The sequence below is a fragment of the Dromiciops gliroides genome, chromosome 2, assembly GCF_019393635.1.
Source record: "Dromiciops gliroides isolate mDroGli1 chromosome 2, mDroGli1.pri, whole genome shotgun sequence".
Taxonomy (NCBI): domain Eukaryota; kingdom Metazoa; phylum Chordata; class Mammalia; order Microbiotheria; family Microbiotheriidae; genus Dromiciops; species Dromiciops gliroides.
Genome location: NC_057862.1, coordinates 193570997 through 193590649, shown reverse-complemented (window position 1 = coordinate 193590649; position 19653 = coordinate 193570997). Strand labels below are relative to the sequence as shown.

The window sequence follows — 19653 nt, the reverse complement described above, 5'->3', positions numbered from 1 at the left end:
AGGGTTCTGCCCAAGCTTTGTTTAAACTGAAAGGTTCTACCACTGGGCAAGTGCTACAGTTCCAGGGAGAAGTGATTCAAACCTAATCAAAGGTCAGCTCAGTTGAGAATGAAAGTAAGCTGAGACACTTTATGTCCTTAGCAAGAACCGTCACCTAAGTGTCTCACTAAAACTGGCAAATCAAAGTAATACCTGTATGTTAAGGCTTATAAAGCACTTTCCTCATAACAGCCCGGCATGGCAGACATGACAAGTACTGAGGACAGGTATTTTTCATTTCTCTGACCTAGTAGTGCTTTGCGCCTACATAAAGACACTCAGCAAATACTTGTTGGACTCAATCCAGTGAAGAAACAGATTAGCAGCTTGTCCAAGGTCCATGGCTAATAGTTTCATAGCTGGGATTTGAACCCAGGTTTCCTCCCCCAAGTCTAGCATTTTCCATTTATACCACAGAGCCTCACATCAAAATTGTCACTGAGAAAACTGAAAAACCAGTACACCATTCTGTCCAAGCAAAGAAAGAAAGCACTGAATTTACCATAAAGCCTAAGTGGGAGACTGCAAAAGCTTCTGAAATTGAATCTTTTGAGGAGTCAAGACAGTATTTTTCTGGTTTGTGCAACTCTTTCTTTGTAAGACTTCAATTGTCTTCTATATAATCCAGCAAAAATATAATTCTACTGAAGGCTTATTCAGATGCCTCATCTGCTCACAGTGACAGGCACTGGTGGTTAAATGCTCTGTAAGCAGAGCACAAGCTCTAGTAGATCCTGCCAGGATGAAAGACATTCCTGAATAGACTGGTTACAGATTCTGTGTCTGTAGTCCAGTTTGGAGCTTATCACTAAATTGGCCATGATATTTCATGAAGAAGTCTACTAAAACTTGGGGAATGGTTTTGATCTGCTGATAGAGGGGAGTGGCCACAATGAAAGTACATCTTTTGATGTTGAAATAAAATGCTATCATGTGATATGCAATATGTATTTTGACGTATTTGAGGAAGAGAACAATATTGTCTTTATATTTAAAAAGCAAGGAACTTGTTTTTCTTACCATAGTGGGTGTAACGTTGGCACAAGCTGAGTAAGTATATTATCTTCCTCTCGTGTTTCTTCCTATACACACTGGTTTCTGGGTATTGTGCCTCAAATGTTTGATGTGCCAGTACAATGAAGAGAAGAATCAGACTAAGATAAACAGACCTATTCCCAAATCTCTGATCCTAAAAATATAAGCTAGGAAATGTTAGGAATGGTGAGTGGAAGAGGCAGCCCATGAAAACAACATTTAGTAATAAGTAGTTCTGAGCACCTGGTAGGGACAATGCTAGGCACTACTGGGTGAGTCCAAAGACAGCTCTGCCCTCAGCTCATATGATAGGAGAAAGCTATTTTAATAGCTAGTGCTTATATAGTGTATTAAAGTCTGAAAAACGCTTTCTATGCATCATATTTGTTTTCACATGGGTGCTGTTGATTTTATAGATGAAGAAACTGGCTGAGGTGTTGCCCAAGGTCACAGTGTCAGAGGCAGGATTTGAATTCAGCTATTCCTGATTCCAAATTGAATGTTCTCCCCACTGTACCTGGACCCTACTCTATCTAGTACCTTGTCTTAGGGTGCTTATTCCCTAAACCCCACTTCAATCTTTTTACTCCCCCTTTTTTAAAAGGCATGAAGATGGAATCAATTTCCCCTGCCATTAAAAAAATGACTTTGTCCTTAGTATTTTTCCTGTGACACTTTATATATCGGGTTTTATTTTTCGAAGCAACAAGCACTTTCTAAACAGCCTCTAAATTATGTAGGTAAGTGGATAAAGTTAGCATCGGGTAAATTCTGCATGGGTCTGATCCAGACTATAACTGATTGCAATAGTCTTTCAGGAAAGCTAGAATAAGACACTCCTTTCTATTAATAGCAAAGACACTAGAAAAAGAAAAAGACCTACCAAATTTGCAGCTGTTTTTAACCTCAGAGCAACAAACTAATGGGTTACATTTAAAAAGAGGTAATCATACATTACTATTACAGAAAGAACGAATTCATCTGGATTTTTTTCAGCAGCAATTGATTTAGACCTCTTGTAAACAAAATATGTAGCCCTTAATTCAACTAATACCAACTGAGCAAATCTCAAAGAAAGCATAGTCTGGAGAAATAAGTATCAGACAAAGTAATCTTAAAAAGAAAAAAAAACATAAAAGGGAAACAATTTTGTTTTATTAATGAAAACCTGATCATTCTAACGGCAGCTTCAACTTGGCTCTTCACTTACAGACCTCTTTTTTCTTAATTTTACAAGTTGAGTTGACTTACTTCTCAAATAGTGACGACAAAGAATTCCTACTATCTGGAGAGAACAGTTTTACTGGTCAGGTACAAAATTGCAAGTGTCAGGCTGTGGTTTATGGAAAGCCAATCCAGAAAAAACAGCTGATATGCATATGTTGGTATTAATGAAAATGGCACAAATATATTATGATCTGTTCATATAAGCCTTCAGGTAATGTTGAAGATCCAAATCTGATGATGGATAAAGTTAAACATACCCACCCCCCCCTCCCCCCAAAAAAGGTAGTGCAATCACATTTTTCTTCATTAATAACTAGGCCAAGCTCATGATTTTCTAGATCACTTCTAGCTGAACAGAAATAAGCATAGCCTAGAATGGGTAGACTACTATAGTGGAGAAAGGTAACAAGTTTTAAAGTTGGGAGTTCTAAAGATATCAAAGCAACCCAACTACTTTTTGAGGTCATATTTATTACAACTCCTAAACCATTCCTCCAAAAACAAAACCCTTCCCAAAAAACCACACCATAATTCATGGCGTTAAGGTAAACTTGAATTCACTTTATACAATTTGTTAACCAATTTGTCATCCTTTCTTTAAAGAAATGTCGGTTTAACCTGCAAATTATATACAATTTTTCCCCCCAAATGGTATAAATACTGAGATGATCAGTTAATAAGGATGCAGCCTAATGGGAACATAATTTTTTTTAAACCATAAACTTAGGCAAAGTGTTCCTGGAAAGTGCAGCATGAACTGGGATCACAAAACATGTCTGTATAGCAAACATTTGGAGAAAAATTCAGTTCCTTTATTAAAAAGAAAAGTGACTATTCTGTATGTTTAAGGTTTTATAATTTTAAGAATCATAATCTTCAAAAACAAATAGCCAACATGTTATTTATTACTACCCTTACCTTAAGGACTTTGTTTTTGTTCCTGGACCTGTGACTTTATCTTTTTAGGGAGCTCCCAAGAAAGGAAACCCCCTCTACCAATACAGATAGGCACATGCTCTGCAACTTCTAGGGTCACAGGCAGCTTCCTGGGGGCACCAAGAGATTGGGTCATATTAACTGGCAATGAACCCAATTATTTTCAAAAAGGGATGGGATATGACTAGACATTTTCTCTATGTAACTTTTCAATGTAGTTAGGGTCTGCAGAACTTTTACTGGTATAACAGAAGCAACAACAAATAATCCTCCCAAACCTCACACATTCCCTCTCTACCCCACCCCAGAGCATATACACTCTCCCTCCTCCGTTGCTGTCTTTGGCAATGCTCAAAAATCCTGAAAGCAAAAGTCTGCTGGAGTGGAACAAGAAGGATAACAATTTTAAGAGTTTGCAACACAACCTCTGCCTATGTACTGAAGAGGAGAGCCCCAAAGGGAAGACTGAATGGTTTATAACAATCTGCTCACAAGGGAAAAGAGCAAGAATCTGAAACCAAATGGCAGGGATCTGTTTCACTCCTTTGATCCTTTCTTCCCATCTTTTTGCTTGGAATGGGTTGTTGGGACAAAGAAATTTCAAACACTGAAAGGTAGTGATTCAGGAAAAATTGGAGGATGTAGCAGATGAAAGAATTCCCAGATGAAGGCAGCAGCATCTTTTAACTGTCGATGAGTTTCTTTGCTCTGGCATTGGCATTATCAATACGATCTTTGTTAGTATCAGCCTGAAATGGAGAGGGAGAAAAAAGTCCAAGTACATGTCAGATTATCGTAAACCTGAAAAGCCACTTGAAAGAACTGTGCTATTCTTGTTTCACAGTCCAAATCTTTGCCAGAGAGGCATGGAAGAGATTCCTCCTGAATAAGGCAGCATAATCTCACAAAGTTTATAAGTACATATATATATATGTATATGTGTAGATATCCTTCAGTGCCACCCGGCTTACCCTCAGTCTTGGGGGTTCCAACCTCAATGCCTATATTTCTACTTTTTTCCTCAACAGAAAATGCCCCTCTCCCTTTCTCTCTAGAAATACAAATCTTATCCTCGCAAGTCCCTTCTCCTTCTTCTACTACTTGGCCCCCACTTCTCTAAGGACCTGAATCACACAATTTGGCCCTTGATTATATGCTGTTATTTTGGTTTATAATTGTTATTATTGCCTACCCATCAAACCTTTATGCTCTAAAGATGATATCTTATTGGGATCTTCCTTAGCACCAAGCCAGGTGTTTAATAAATGCCCAAGTGACTACTATGGAAGAAAGGAGACAAGAGAAGCTTTGAGAATCTTACCTTCTCAGTGATTCTGTCTATTTGTTTGTTCTGAGAGTCAATCTCATTGCCCATGTCTATGGCCATGGTTTTCAAATTCCCCAGGATACTTCCCACCTGACACAAATTTTCTTCCATTTCATCTTCTCTGGCATCATTAGTTATCCTATCATGGAAACAATTAAATGTTACCACAGGATTTGTGGAATGCCCCAAAGAACCGTCTGACTGCCAGAACTGGCTTCTTGAAAATGAGAAGCCAACTTTTCATTTTCAAAGGGAGCCTAATAAATTGCATCCTCAACACTCTTTAGCATCAGTTGTCTTTTCATTATAGGCAAACATTAAGTAGTACATATTAAGTAAGTGGTATTTCTTTTTTTGTTGGGTTTTTTTGTTGAGGCAATTGGGGTCAAGTGACTTGCCCAGGGTCACACAGCTAGTAAGTGTTAAGTGTCTGAGGTCACATTTGAACTCAGGTCCTACTGAATCCAGGGCCAGTACTCTATCCACTGTGCCGCCTAGCTGCCCCTGTGAGTGGTATTTCTGAAAGATTAATAATAGTGAAACTCAAATAACTAATAGATAAGAGTACAATATCTCTTTCATGTACATGTGTAGTAAAAAGCAAATTTCTAGCAAAGCAACCTTAATGCCATCTAAGAATTCATGCAAAGTTATTCTAGCAAATGTCCCCAGATAAAAGAAATGAAGTTACATGTAATTGGGGGGAAAAGATTAAAAAAAAAGAAAAAGAAAAAAAATAAATAAAAGAAATGGGGAAAACTGTTGGAAGGACAGCTGTACCGTTTAATGTATCCACCACTGGCTCCTCCTGCAGCTGTTTGCTGAGGCTGACCATTTGTCATACGGCCTGGTTGCTTAGAAACCACATTACCAGGTGAATTGTCTCCGCCTTCAGTCCATGTTGTCTTATAGGCCTTGCCAGACTCAAAATTTGTTGACCTACACAAAAAAAGGGAAGAGATATTAAGTCAAGTTGAGAGGCAATCAAGTGAAAGACTCCACATCTCGTTTAGTTTGCCCTATCATTGGTACAGCCAAGTAAAGCAGCATTAGAGTATACTTGACATTCCAAGCATTTAACATTCCACTATAATGTACAAACATGTCATTCATAATTCTCATGAGAATCCACAAGTTATAAAGGGAGATGACTCTGAAAGGTTGGGTTAACCAGTGAGGGTCTCACCTCTAAGAAGATCAATCACCCTGGCACGTGGCAGAAAAAAGTGAAAACTATTAAGACTAGATTATCTAGACCATCCATAACATGAAAGAGGAAGAATACAGATAAGTTCAAGATAATACTAACACTCATTTTCAACTTCCTTTCCACCAAACTTTTAAAATTATTTTTTTGTGGGGCAATGAGAGTTAAGTGACTTGCCCAAGATCACACAGCTAGTAAGTGTCAAGTGTCTGAGGCTGGATTTGAACTCATGTCATCCTAAATGCAGGGCACCACCCACCTGCCCCTTCCACCAAACTTTTACTGGAACTCATAACAAGTGATATAATCGACTGGTTTGTCCTTCACCTCTGTTGAAGTGAAATGTTCAGGAGATATTAAATGATACCCCAACATGGTCATGGAATATTTCAGCTGGATAAGTAGTCCTGATAAACGGGATAGGTGAAAAATGTACAGATTGCCAAGTAAGAATGGATGAGGAAACGGACTCAGACTGCCATTTGAGCTAATCCAGCTTCCTCATTTTATATAAGAGAAACCTAAAGCCAGAGAGGTTATGCCTTGCACAAAGTCATTCAGATAATCAGCAGCAGAATTTAAGGCTTGAAACCAGGATTATCAGTTCAATGTTTCTTTTCACTACACCAGGCTTTCTTTCATAGGTGAGCAGATAGAATTGATAAATGGTATGAAAACTGTTTGCAAGCTTTAAAGCATTATACAAATATTAGTTATTATTAATCCCAAACTAGACAATAAGTCAATGAATGAATCATGGAGTTGGCTACACTGCTAACACCAGTTACAAGGGATAAATTATTTGGCTGAAGTTTTTAAATGTAATAGTGTATTCTTCCTGATCCTATTGTTTTCCCTAATCAATCAATAAGTATTTAGTAAGCATTAACTATATGCCAGAAACACCACTAGCTGTTGGTGATACAAAAATAAAAAAATTCCTGTTCTTGAGGAGTTTACATCTGAAAGCAAAATCTTTTATAAAACCATCTATTTTAGAAGGGACTCACTGACAGTCTGTCAAAGTATACCTGCACCTCAGAATGATGAGATAGGGCTTAATAAAATGCTTCTTAACTGGTGAAGTCTATATAAAGGCCTTTACAAAAATGAGTAATATAGCTAACACTTAAAACTTTCTAACTCTTTGACACTGACTCCAGGGTAGAAATCCTGATATAAAGCTTTTATAGGTTTCAGAAAGAGCTTTACATGGGTTATCTCATTTGGTCTTCCCAACGACCCAGCAAGGTTTGGTATACAATGTTTGAGGTTTTGCTTTGTCTAAAGAAGAAATGGAAGTTTCTGGAGAGAGTCTTGTCCTATTTAGTATATTCCAAATTATTATCCAATGAGGAATGGCATAAGCAGAGAAGAGATTAAGGCAGCATAGTACATCTAAGCCTAAATGTACAACTTGAGGTTCATTTCTGGCAACTATAATTTTATCTTAAATGGATGTAATATCTATGCTTCGGGACAATGTGCTCGTTTTAAGAATAGTATGGAAAAAAGTGAATCATGTTTTAAAAATATCATGAATTAAAGCTTGAAATATATGTCTAAATGCCAATTTTCTTTAGGAGTCTAATTGAAACCTATTTTGATCTCCCCCTTAAGGCCAAAGTATTAAGTACAGTAATATCCCTCTTAAAGAAGATATAGTCCGGGGTTGGCTAAGTGGCGCAGTGGATAAACCACCGGCCCTGGATTCAGGAGTACCTGAGTTCAAATCCAGCCTCAGACACTTGACACTTAATAGCTGTGTGACCCTGAGCAAGTCACTTAACCCCCATTGCCCCGCAAAAAAAAAAGATATAGTCCAATGACAGAAACTACATAATAGGAGATAAAAATAATATAAAAAGCATAGGCATATGAGGAGAATATAACATGAACAATTATTAAAAACCAAAATAATTTCAAATATGGCAGAAAACATTGTGTGTGTGTGTGTGTGTGTGTGTGTGTGTGTGTGTGTGTGTGTGTGTGTGTGTGTGTATCCTGGGGTTGGGGTTGGGTCAAAGGTGGGGCAGATAAAAGAGGTGCCTGTTTTGAGGAAAGGAAGTGAAGAAAGACTAAGGGCTAGAAAAGTCCATTTAGATGAAACCTGAGATATCAGGGTGAGTGATTAAATGAGTGATTAAAGAACATGGGTTTTTCTATGAACTCCCTAGCCCTCCAGCAGTTTCAGCCAACTTCTCTTCCAAAGTGAGGAGCCATGTTTGGGGAAAGAACATGCAACATTCCTTTCTCCTCAGGTCAATTTATAGAACTGAATCTGCTTTACCTTTACAACGTCCTAAGTCAGTCACTCAATACACATCTACTGATTTAAATGTGTAATGACTGACATCAGAGTTGGAAGAGACCTTAGAGATTATTTTGTTCAATCTGTAGTTGAATAACAATCCCTTCCAAAATATCTCCAATGTGTGGTTATTTAGCCTATACCCTGAGGACCTCCTGTGATTGGAAACTTACTATCTCCTGAAGCAATTCATTCCGCTCTTATACAACTGAGAGTTAAGAACTTTTCCCCATATACCGAATCTAAATCTGCTTCTGCCAATTTTCAGTGTCAACTGAGTAGACCTATTATAATTTACAGGACCCATCTTCACTAAGCCTCTCCCTCTGCATAAAAAGAGTCTCACATCTGTCCTCCTCCCTCACTCCCTTACTAAGACTAAGAATTCCTTTAACAAGATAATGTGTGCTCTCAAAATGGAAACATGTGACTTCCTAACATTTAGAGTTTCAGTTAAAATGTAATCAGCCAGGGCAGCTAGATGGCGCAGTGGATAGAGCACCGGCCCTGGATTCAGGAGTACCTGAGTTCAAATCCGGCCTCAGACACTTAACACTTGCTAGCTGTGTGACCCTGGGCAAGTCACTTAACCCCAACTGCCTCACTAAAAAAGAAAAAAAAAAGTAATCAGCCAATAAGTACATCAGGATCATGAGATAATTCCTTTTTTAAAAAAAGATGATGAGAGAGGAGGAGGAAGTTACTGAAGGAAGAATCTAAGAACTTTAAAGGGATCAAAATATGCCGTTTCAATCTCACTCCTAAAGAAAACTGACATGTAGATGTATACTTCAAGCTTTGGTTCTTGATATTCTTAAAATATGACTCATTTTTTCATACTACTGTACTCTTCTTATAAGCAATTCATTTTTATTTTCAGCGTTCTTTTATTGTTAAATTTTGAATTCCATATTCTCTACTTCCCTCCTACCACCTCCCCCCACCCAATGAAAAAGCAAGCAGTACATTATACATGTGAAATTATGCAAAATATTTCCATATTAGCTACACTGAAAAAAAAGTGAGAAAATGATACTTCAATTTTCACTCAGAGTTCATCAGTTCTCTATGGTGGTAGATAGCATTTTTTCATTATGAGTCCTTTGAAACTGTCTTGGGTCATTGTACTGATTAGAGGAATCAAGTCTTTCACAGTTGGTCCTCATTACAACACTGCTGTTACTGTGCACAATGATCTCCCTGTTCTCACTTCACTTTGCATCAGTTCATATAGGCCTTATCATGTTTCTTCTGAAGTGATTTCCCTCATCGTTTCTCAGCACAATAGTATTCCAACGCAATCATATGCCACACCTTTTAGCCAGTCCCCAACTGATGAGTATCCCTTCAATTTTCCAACTCTGAGCCACCACAAAAATGGTGGATATAAATATTTTTGTACATATAGGACATTTTCCTTTGTCTTTGATCTCTGAGATACTGACCTAGGTCAAATGGTATGCAGAGTTTTATAGCACTTTGGGTGTAGTTCCAAATTGTTCTCCAGAATGGTAGAACCAGTTCACTATTCTACCAACAGTTCATTAGTGTACCTATTTCCTCTTATCCCCTCCAGTGAAGTGGTAACTCAGAGTTGTTCTAATTTGCCTTTTTCTAATCAATAGTGATTTCAGCATTTTTTTCATAAGACTATAAAGAGTTTTGATTTCACCTTCTGAAAACTTTCTGTTTATATCCTTTGACCATTTAACAACTGGGGAATGACTTTTATTTTTATAAACTTGACTTGATTCTCTATATTTCTGAGAAATGTGGCCTTCATCAGATAAATATGTAAAAATATTTTATATTATTTCATTGTCTATGGTACCTTTTAGCAAAATTTCGTTTCCCTGATTATTTCTTTTAAATAGGTCTATTTTTGCTTTTATTTTGTCTAAGATCATGATTGCTATCCCTGCCCTTTTTAGTTCAGGTGAAGAATATTAGATTCTGCTCCAGTCCTTTATTATAACTCTGTGTGTCTCTGTTTCAAATGTGTCTCTTAAACAACATACTGCTGGATTCTGGTTTCTAATCCATTCTGCTATCTGCTTCCATTTTATGGGTTAGTTCATCCCAATAATATGTACAGTTATGATTACTAACTTTTTATTTCCCTCTATCCCATTTTCTTCTGTTTTCTCTCTTTTTTACCCAGTCTCTCTTCAAAAGTCTACTTTGCTTCTAAACATTGCCTCCTTTAATCTGCCCTCCCCTTCATCATCCCCCCTCCCATGTTTCTCTTATTCCCTTCCTCTCCTATTTCCCTATTGGGTAAAATAGATTTCTGTATACAACTCTGTGTGTGTGTGTGTGTGTGTGTGTGTGTGTGTGTGTATACACACGTGTATGTTTGTGTGTATATATTCTTCCCTCTTTGAACCAATTCTGGTGAGACAGAGCTTTAAGCTTTGCCCACCACCACTCCTACTTTCAACTATAATAGCTCCTCCTTACATGCCTCTTTTATATGAAAAAAATCTTCCCATTCTACCTGTCCCTTCCCCTTTCTCCCAGTGCATCCCTCTTTCTCACCTCCTTCATTTTCTTTTGGAGATCATTCCAACATAATCCACTCACACCCATGCCCGCTGTCTATGTTTACATAACTATGTTTATATAACTTTAAACTGCCCTAATAATGATAAAGTTCTTAGAAGATACATTGCATCATATTTTCATATGGGAATATAAACAGTTTAAATTTATTGAGTCCCTTATGATTTCTCTTTCATGTTTATCTTTTTATGCTTCTCTTAAGTCTTATGTTTGAATATCAAATTTTCTCTTCAGCTCTGGTCTTTTCATCAGGAATCCTTAAAAGTCCTCTATTTCATTAAATATCCATTTTCCCCCCTGAAGGATTATACATGGTTTTGCTGAGTAGATTATTCTTGCTTGTAATTCTAGCTCCTTTGCTTTCCAGAATCATATTCCAAGTCCTCCAGTCCTTTAATGTGGAGGAAGCTACTAAATCTTGTGTGATCTGACCGTGGCCCCACAATATTTGCATAGTTTTTTTCCTGGCTGCTTCCCATATTTTTTCCTTGACCTGGGAGCTCTGAGATTTCATTTTAGGATCTCAGGAGTTGACTGGTGGATTCTTTCAATTTCTATTTTACACTCTGGTTCTAAGATATACGGGCAATTTTCCTTGATAATTTCTTGAAATATTAGGTCTTCACTCTTGTTTTTTATCTTGGCTTTCTGGTAGTCCAGTAATTCTTAAATTATCTCTCCTCTATTTTTCAGGTCAGTTGTTTTTCTGTTGAGATATTCTACATTTTCTTCTTTTTATTATTTTGACTTTGCTTTATTATTTCTTTCCTTCTTTCTTTCTTTTTTTTTTTTTAGTGAGGCAATTGGGGTTAAGTGACTTGCCCAGGGTCACACAGCTAGTAAGTGTTAAGTGTCTGAGGCCAGACTTGAACTCAGGTCCTCCTGACTCCAGGGCCGGTGCTCTATCCACTGTGCCACCTAGCTGCCCCCTTTATTATTTTTGTTTGTTTGTTTTGTTTTAAGTGAGGCAATTGGGGTTAAGTGACTTGCCCAGAGTCACAAAGCTAGTAAGTGTTAAGTGTCTGAGGCTGGATTTGAACCCAGGTACTCCTGACTCCAGGGCCAGTGCTCTATCCACTGCGCCACCTAGCTGCCTCTGCCCCCTTTATTATTTCTTGATGTCTTGTGGAGTCATTAGTTTCTACTTGCCCAATTCTAATTCTTAAGTAATTATTTTTTTCAGTGAACTTTTTACCTCTATTTCTATTTGACCAATTCTGCTTTTTTAAGTAGTTCTTTTTGTCAGTGGATTTGTTGTACCTACTTTTCCATTTGGTCTATTCTTTTTTAAGAAGTTCTTTTCTTCAGTGAATTTTTGTGGCTCTTTTGCCATTGGGCCAATTCTGGTCTTTTTAAGGTATTATTTTCTTCAGTGTTTTTTGTGCCTCTTTTACCTAACTGTTAATTCTCTTCTCCTAATTTCCTTATATCACTCTCATTTCTTTTTTTCCCCTTTCTTTCTTTTTTTTGGCAGGACAATTGGGGTTAAGTGACTTGCCCAGAATCACACAGCTAGTAAGTGTTAAGTGTCTGAGGTCGGATTTGAACTCAGGTCTTCCTGAATCCAGGGCCAGTGCTCTATCCACTACACCACCTAGCTGCCCCCTCATTTCTTTTCCCAATTTTACCTCTACCACTCATCTCTTTAATTGTTCCAGGAATTCTCGTTGGGCTTGTGTCCAATTAGCATTTTTTAAAAAGTGCTTCAATAACTCTCTTTGTCTTTCCTTTTTACTTGGGGAGAACAGACAGTTATCACTACCTTGTCCCTAATGAAAATTTTTCTCCATTTCAGGTAAAACATTATTGTTACCAAACACACATAGTCTAGGAAAACAAGTGCCCTACATTGGACCTGTTTAAAAATGTGTCTCTTTGGGGCAGCTAGGTGGTGCAGTGGATAGAGCACCGGCCCTGGAGTCAGGAGTACCTGAGTTCAAATCCGGCCTCAGACACTTAACACTTACTAGCTGTGTGACCCTGGGCAAGTCACTTAACCCCACTTGCCTCACTAAAAAAAAAAAAAATAACAATTAAAAATGTGTCTCTTTGGGGCAGCTAGGCAGCACAGTGGATAGAGCACCGGCCCTGGAGTCAGGAGTACCTGAGTTCAAATCCGGCCTCAGACCCTTGACACTTACTAGCTGTGTGATTCTGGGCAAGTCACTTAACCCCAACTGCCTCACTTTAAAAAAAAAAAAGTGTATCTTTACACAATACTGAAGGACCTAGTGTATTTTTACACAATACTGAAGGACCTATGATGAAAAATGCTATCCACCTCCAGAAAAAAAATTGACAGTCTGAATGCAGACTGAAGCATACTTTTTTATTACTTTATTTTTCTTGGCCTTTTTGGTCTGTTTTCTTTTGCAATATGACTAATATGGAAATGTTTTGCACATGTATAACCTCCATCAAACTGTTTGCCTTCTTAGGGAAGGGGGAATGAAGAAAGGGAGGGAGGAAATTTGGAATTCAAAATTTAAAAAAAAACCAACTATTAAAAATTGGTTTTACATTAAAATGCCTATCTTGCTCTCTACCTTGACTCAAATAAACCTCTGTGTGGAGATAGTTAGCAGGCTTTATCATTGGCCCTCCTGGAAGCCTTGTTAGTCACTGCATTGATCAGAGTTCTTAAGTCTTTCAGAGTTGTTCTTTCTCAAAATGCTATTTGTATCAATAGTTTTGGTTCTGTTCATTTCAATCTGCATCAGTTCTGACAAGTTTTCCCAGGTTTCTCATATTATATGCCACAATAATATTCCATTACCATCATATGCTATATTTTGTTCAACCATTACCCAATTGAAGGGCACCCCTCTTAAGTTTCCCTTTCTTTTCTTCAATAAATAAAGCTACTACAAATATTTTAAGACATATAGGTTTTTTCCTTGTTTGTTTTGTTTTATCCCTGTGGGCCTAATTAATAGCAGTGCTAGGTAAAAGGCTTTATCAAATTTAGTGCCTTTTGGGGCATAGTTCTAAATAAAGGTATTTTCCACCACACATCACAACAAAATGCCACTCACAATATCCATGCACATGCAAATATAGCCAATTGAAGCCTCACCCTTAGACAGCAGGTTAACAGCTCAGACTGCGCCAAAAGACAGCATCCTAAAGTTCATTTTGATCAATTACCGAGCCAGCCTCTGGTGTTAAATCTTCATTTTTAGTAAGCAGATTAGAAAGGAAAAGATTAGGTAAGAGTGAGATACATAAAACAGTAAATGACAGCAAAAGAGAAGGTTTAGTTAGAATTTTTAAAACAGCATTTAGATTCCTGCCTTGTTTTATAGAAACAACTGATGTCGGAGAATCTGAATAAAAAGGAAGGAAAAAAAGAATAATAAAGTACTCAAACTAGAGAATGTTTCATTTTTCAAGATACAAGTCCATTTGACTGATATTAGTCCCAAAGTTCTGCACAGAATATGCACAAAATAACCACTTTTCAGTTCTGAACAGGTCACAGCAAAATAACAAGATTTATTTTGCTTATTATTGGAAATCAAGTGTTGAAAGTTATACCCCAACTTCACATTTAATTTAGTTCTCAGAAAATCTAAAATGGTTTTGAACCACCTAGTTATGGTACATAGGTAACTACTGTTTTGCTCCTTCAACTATGTATCATGTTATTTCTCTGTTCAAAACACACAATTGTTGTTCAGTGGTTTCAGATGTATCCAACTCTTAGTGACCCACCCCATTTGAGGTTTTCTTAGCAGTGATACTGGACTGGAGTGGTTTGCCATTTTCTTCTGCAGTTCATTTTACATATGAGGAAACTGAGGCAAGCAAAGTTAAGTGACTTGCCCAGGGTAACACTGCTAATAAGTGTCTGAGGCCAGATTTGAAGTCAGGTCTTCTTGACCCAAGCCTAGTGCTCTTTCCACAATGCCACCTAGATGTCCTCCACCTACTGTTAAAAAGTAAAATATGAGGGGGCAGCTAGGTGGTGCAGTAGATAAAACACCGGCCCTGAATTTAGAAGGACCTGAGTTCAAATCCCGCCTCAGACACTTACATTTTCTAGCTGTGTGACCCTGGGCAAGTCATTTAACCCTCATTGCCCAAACTCCCCCCCCCCCCAAAAAGTGAAATACGGGGTATCTCAAAAGTCTTAGTTCAGTTTAAAGTTTTATAGTTATGTATAAAGGCTTTTTTTTTTGAATGATTAACTTTACCTATTTTTATTTTTTTATTATTATTTTTCTTTTGGGTGGGGCAATGAGAGTTATATGACTTGCCCAGGGTCACAAAGCTAGAAAGTGTCAAGTGTCTAAGGCTGGATTTGAACTCAGGTCCTCCTGAATCCAGGGCTGGTGCTTTATCCACTGCACCACCTAGCTGCCCCTAACTTTACTTATTTTTAAATTCATGTTTTAAAATCCTGAGTTCCAAATTCTATCCTGTCCACCCCTCCCCTACCCACTGAGAAAGAAAATAATATGATATCAAGTCCTGTATAAAGTCTACTTCCTTTGTACAGGTGGGTAACTGGGTGTTATCCTATGGCCTTACTGCACACAATGAGATTATTTCAATGTCCTGATGCATTTTGCTAATTTTTTCCCCCTTTCTTTCTTTTTCTGTTTTGTTTTAAGGATGGCTCTTTGGGGGACATTCAGGTAACATAAAAACAAAAGACATCAATTAAAAAGTATATTTTAAAAAGATAATAAGCTGTGGTTAGAAATTAGAATCTCAAAGTTCCAGATCTCAGATACAGATAATTCTGAAGACATCATGGGATTAGATTTAACCATAACATTATGTAACTGAAGTAGAACAGAGGAGGTCACTTGAGCTGAACCATTTAAAGAATTGTGGGGTATTTCTGGGTGGAGCCAAGATGGCAGAGGAAAGGCTGTGACTCTCCAAGCTCCCAACAGATCTGTCCACATACCTCCAAAAATAAAAAATTCCATAAGAATTGTGGGGCTGTATTGTGAGAGGGGGTCATCAAATGAGTATTATCAGAGGAAGCTTACTTACATGATGATGTGTCCTATGTCTCTAAGAAGACCATATGGGTAGGTTCCTTATATTAATATTTCATTTTCTCCATGAAGAGTAGCTATTTAATAAATGTATAACTGAGATGTATGACAGCACACTAGATTCTGAAGCCACAGACTGCAAATGGTGTTGATAACTACTTAATTAGATAACTAATATAAGGGAGTATAATAAATTGGGTCATTAAACATTTGATCATCCTGGGACTTTTAATCTTAAGTAGACTTTATTTAAAACTAATGTTAATTATACAGTCAAGTCTCCCAATTTGAAGGCAACTGTAATTAAAATATACATCTTAAGCTTATTGAGAAAAGATTAACAAGCAGTGGGGCAATTTTTTTTAAAAGTTTCACTTCCAGTAGTTCTTTAAAAAGAAGTTCAAGAGAGGTAGCTAGGTGGTGTAGTGGATAGAGCACCGGCCTGGGATTCAGGAGGACCTGCGTTCAAATCCAGCCTCAGACACTTGACACTTACTAGTTGTGTGACCTTAGGTAAGTCACTTAATCCTCACTGCCCAACCAAAAAAGAAAACAAACAAACAAACAAAAAAAGAACTTCATGAAACCAAAAACTTATTTAATATAGGTTTCCATTTAGTGAAAGTATTTCTGCATGCTAGTACATGGCCTATCATAGTAAGCCACTGCTGACATAGTTTCAACTAATTCAACTAACCAAAAAAATCCTGAAGCACACATTCAGATGTTACAGAATCTCAGAGTTGGAAGGGACTTCAGAAGGTCATCTGGCAGAGCCTACACTTAAAATTAGGCTCTTCCTCTAAAAAATACTCCAGCAATGGTCATCTGGTCTTTCCTTGAAGACCTCTATTGAAGAATTTCCTCCTTCTCAAGGCAGTCTACTTTTGGACAGCTCTAATTATCAGGAAGTTAAATCAAGCCTAAATTTCTCTCTCTGAAGGCTGTGACTGTAGTTCTGCCCTCTGAGCCCTAGTGGAAGAAATATAATCCTTCTTCCACCTGATTGCCCTTCAAATACTTGAAGATAACTGCCATTCCCACTGGATTCTTCACTTTTCCAGACTAAATAAACATGGCCAGCTCGGGACTTCATCTGGTTTGTCCTTCTCTAGAGGCACTCGAGCATTAAACAAGATCCTTCCTAAAATGGAAAGCCTAGAACTAAACATAGTGAAAATGTTTTCTTGGTTAACTGGCATTATTACTGTGAAATTATCTGTATGTATAGAGAATTTCTTTGTGAACAATCTGGGGCTGGAAGCCTCAAGTGAGTACAAAAGAACAGGTGTACTGGAAGAAAAAGCAGTTAGACCAAAGGGCCTAAGGAGTAATAAAAGAAGACAAAGAAGTTCTTCCTCAGTCTAGGAGCTCAAATTCTCTTCAGGGATCAATTGTTTATTCGGAGCCCTGATTCCATTGTACTCTATCTGTGGAGAAAGTCTTCTCTTAGGGGTACAGTGTTTCAGCTCTATGCTATTTCTCCATTTCCCTTAGGCTTCCAGGAAAGCCATACTACTGGTGCTAGAAAAAGAATGCAAAGTGAAATAAGGACATTGAGTACCTACCTCTCCACCACCATTTCCTCAATATACTTATAAGTGAAATATCTATGGAGCCATGAGATGTCCATTTTCTTCAATGTTCTTTCTATGTATGAATTATAAGTTGTTCTCATTTCAGTAAAAAATAAAAGGTGACAATGTGGTTGAAGAGAAGTATGGTATCCATCCCTTCCCCTCCATATTCAATCAGATCCCAAGTCTTTTGCAAGTCTACCTCCACATCTTTCACATCTGACCACTTGTTTGTTTACGTTTAGAGGACCAGCATCCAAATTTGAGCACTCATCACCTTTCACCTAGCCTATTGAAGCAGTAGCCTAACTGGTCTCCCTACCTCTGATCTCTACCCTCTACAATTCATCCTCCACCCAGGTTTCAAAATGATATTCCTAGAGAATTTTTTTTTTTTTTGGTGAGGCAATTAGGGTTAAGTAACTTGCTCAAGGTCACACAGCTAGTAATTGTCAAGGGCTTGAGGTCAGATTTGAACTCAGCTCTTCCTGACTCCAGGGCTAGTGTTCTATCCACTGCGCCACCTAGCCGCCCCAAAATGATATTCCTAAAGCACAAGTGATACCCTCTCACTTCCCTGATCGAGGAGTTTGGGTGGTTTCCAATAGCCTCTGGATATAAACTCTTCGTCTAGAAAGTTAAAGTCCGGGGGCAGCTAGGTGGCACATTGGATAAAGCACCGGCCCTGGATTCAGGAGGACCTGAGTTCAAATCCAGCCTCACACACTTGACACTTGCTAGCTGTGTGACCCTGGGCAAGTCACTTAACCCTCATTGCCCTGCACCGAAAGAAAGAAAGAAAGAAAGAAAGAAAGAAAGAAAGAAAGAAAGAAAGAAAGAAAGAAAGAAAGAAAGAAAGAAAGAAAGAAAGAAAGAAAGAAAGAAAATTAAAGTCCTCCACATCTGGCTTTCACCTGTGTTCCACACAAATCCCCTAATACTCCACATTTCAGCCATTCTATGTTTCAAAATGGTCTACTTGCCATTCCTCATATGTAACATTTCATCTCCTGCCCCTGTGCCTCTACCAAGCCTGTCTCCTCCATACCCTCTCCCTCCTCACTTCCACCTCTTGGAACCCTGGGTCTTTTCAAGACTCTGTTCAAGTACCAGCTTCTACAAGAGGCTTTTGCTGAATCCTCAAGCCCAGATTAGAACCCCTACTTCCATGTTCTTTTTTATTTATTTTTTTATATATCTCATATTTACTTGTTATTTTCACCTAGTAGACAGTAAGCTCCTTGAGAACAAAGATAGTCTTGTTTCTGTCTTTGCACAGAACCTGGAACAGTGCCTAATAAATGCTTGTTGAATTGAACTGAATGAGCTGAAGGTGCTGAGAAGGACTTAAAAATAATTAAAAGGATAGATTCCTGAAAGAAGAAACAGAAGTGAATGCTAACCCACTCTCAATGATCTCCAGAAGAAAGTGGAGGAGAGAAGAGGTGTCAAAAGGCCGGAGAAGAACAGGTAGTTTCTGTTTTCTTAAACACTAAGATGATAATAGAGTCTGCAAACCATAAGTCTATGAGCTTGACTTTGGATCCCTGCAAAATTTTAGAACAGATTATTAAAGAAAATGCCAGGAAACACTTGGGAAAGGAAGCAATGATCACAAGGAGCTATCATCATCATCATTTCATCAAGAACAAGCTATGCCAAACAGGTTAGCAGATCAGAAGACTGTTGTAGCTTTAATTTAATTTAACAGATTTCAGCAAAGCTTTAGACAAAGCTTCTCATGTCATCCTTTTATTGATCAAATGAAGATATAATAGCTAGATACGAGTACAGCTAGGTGGATTCAGGAATGGTTAACTAGACGTAAAGAGCAAGCTGGAAACTGGTCTCTAAGAGGATGCCTCAAACATTCGGCCTTGTATGATTTAACTGGGAAGTATAACTAATAAAATTAATTATAAAGTCATGTAACGATTGGAATGACGCCACCTGCTGGAGACCTACTGTAGAAGAGTTCCACCCATGAAGCAAAGGTCTTTGAGGGCAAGACCAGGAGTCTTTTCTTTGGTGTCAGGAAGTGACACGGGCTAGTGGGAGGAGGAAGGAAGAGACTGGCGCTCGGTTTCACGGTCTTTCCTCTGGACTCTGGTGGAGAAGGGGGCTAGAAATGTGCTCTCCCTTTAATAGATAGGAATCTAGGCCTTTCTCTCTCTCTTTACCAGATTCTTATTCTCCTTAATAAATGCTTAAAAGTCTAACTCTTGCTAAAGCTTATAATTTATTGGCGACCACTCATTAGATATTTTAGACAGTTTAGCTAGAATTTTAGCCCTTAACAGTCAGAATACAAAAAGATCTTAAGAAGCTAGAACACTGGATTTTATTTAATAGGAATAAATGTAACATCTTAACTGCATTTTAAAAAATTAATTTTGTAAGTTTAAGATGGGGAAGATGTA

General features: G+C 37.9%; 1 protein-coding gene across 1 annotated transcript in view; it reads right to left on the bottom strand.

Annotated features, from left to right (window-relative positions):
* Positions 1-2209: 2209 nt before the first annotated feature.
* SNAP23 (synaptosome associated protein 23) overlaps positions 2210-19653 on the bottom strand; it is a 47701-nt gene continuing 30257 nt past the window's right edge. Inside the window, exons 6-8 of the mRNA XM_043981682.1 lie at positions 5345-5503; positions 4559-4703; positions 2210-3986 (exon numbers count right to left, since the gene is read on the bottom strand). Coding sequence (XP_043837617.1) covers positions 3921-3986; positions 4559-4703; positions 5345-5503 — 370 coding nt within the window. The 3' untranslated portion in view covers positions 2210-3920. The remainder of the gene's footprint in view (positions 3987-4558; positions 4704-5344; positions 5504-19653) is intronic.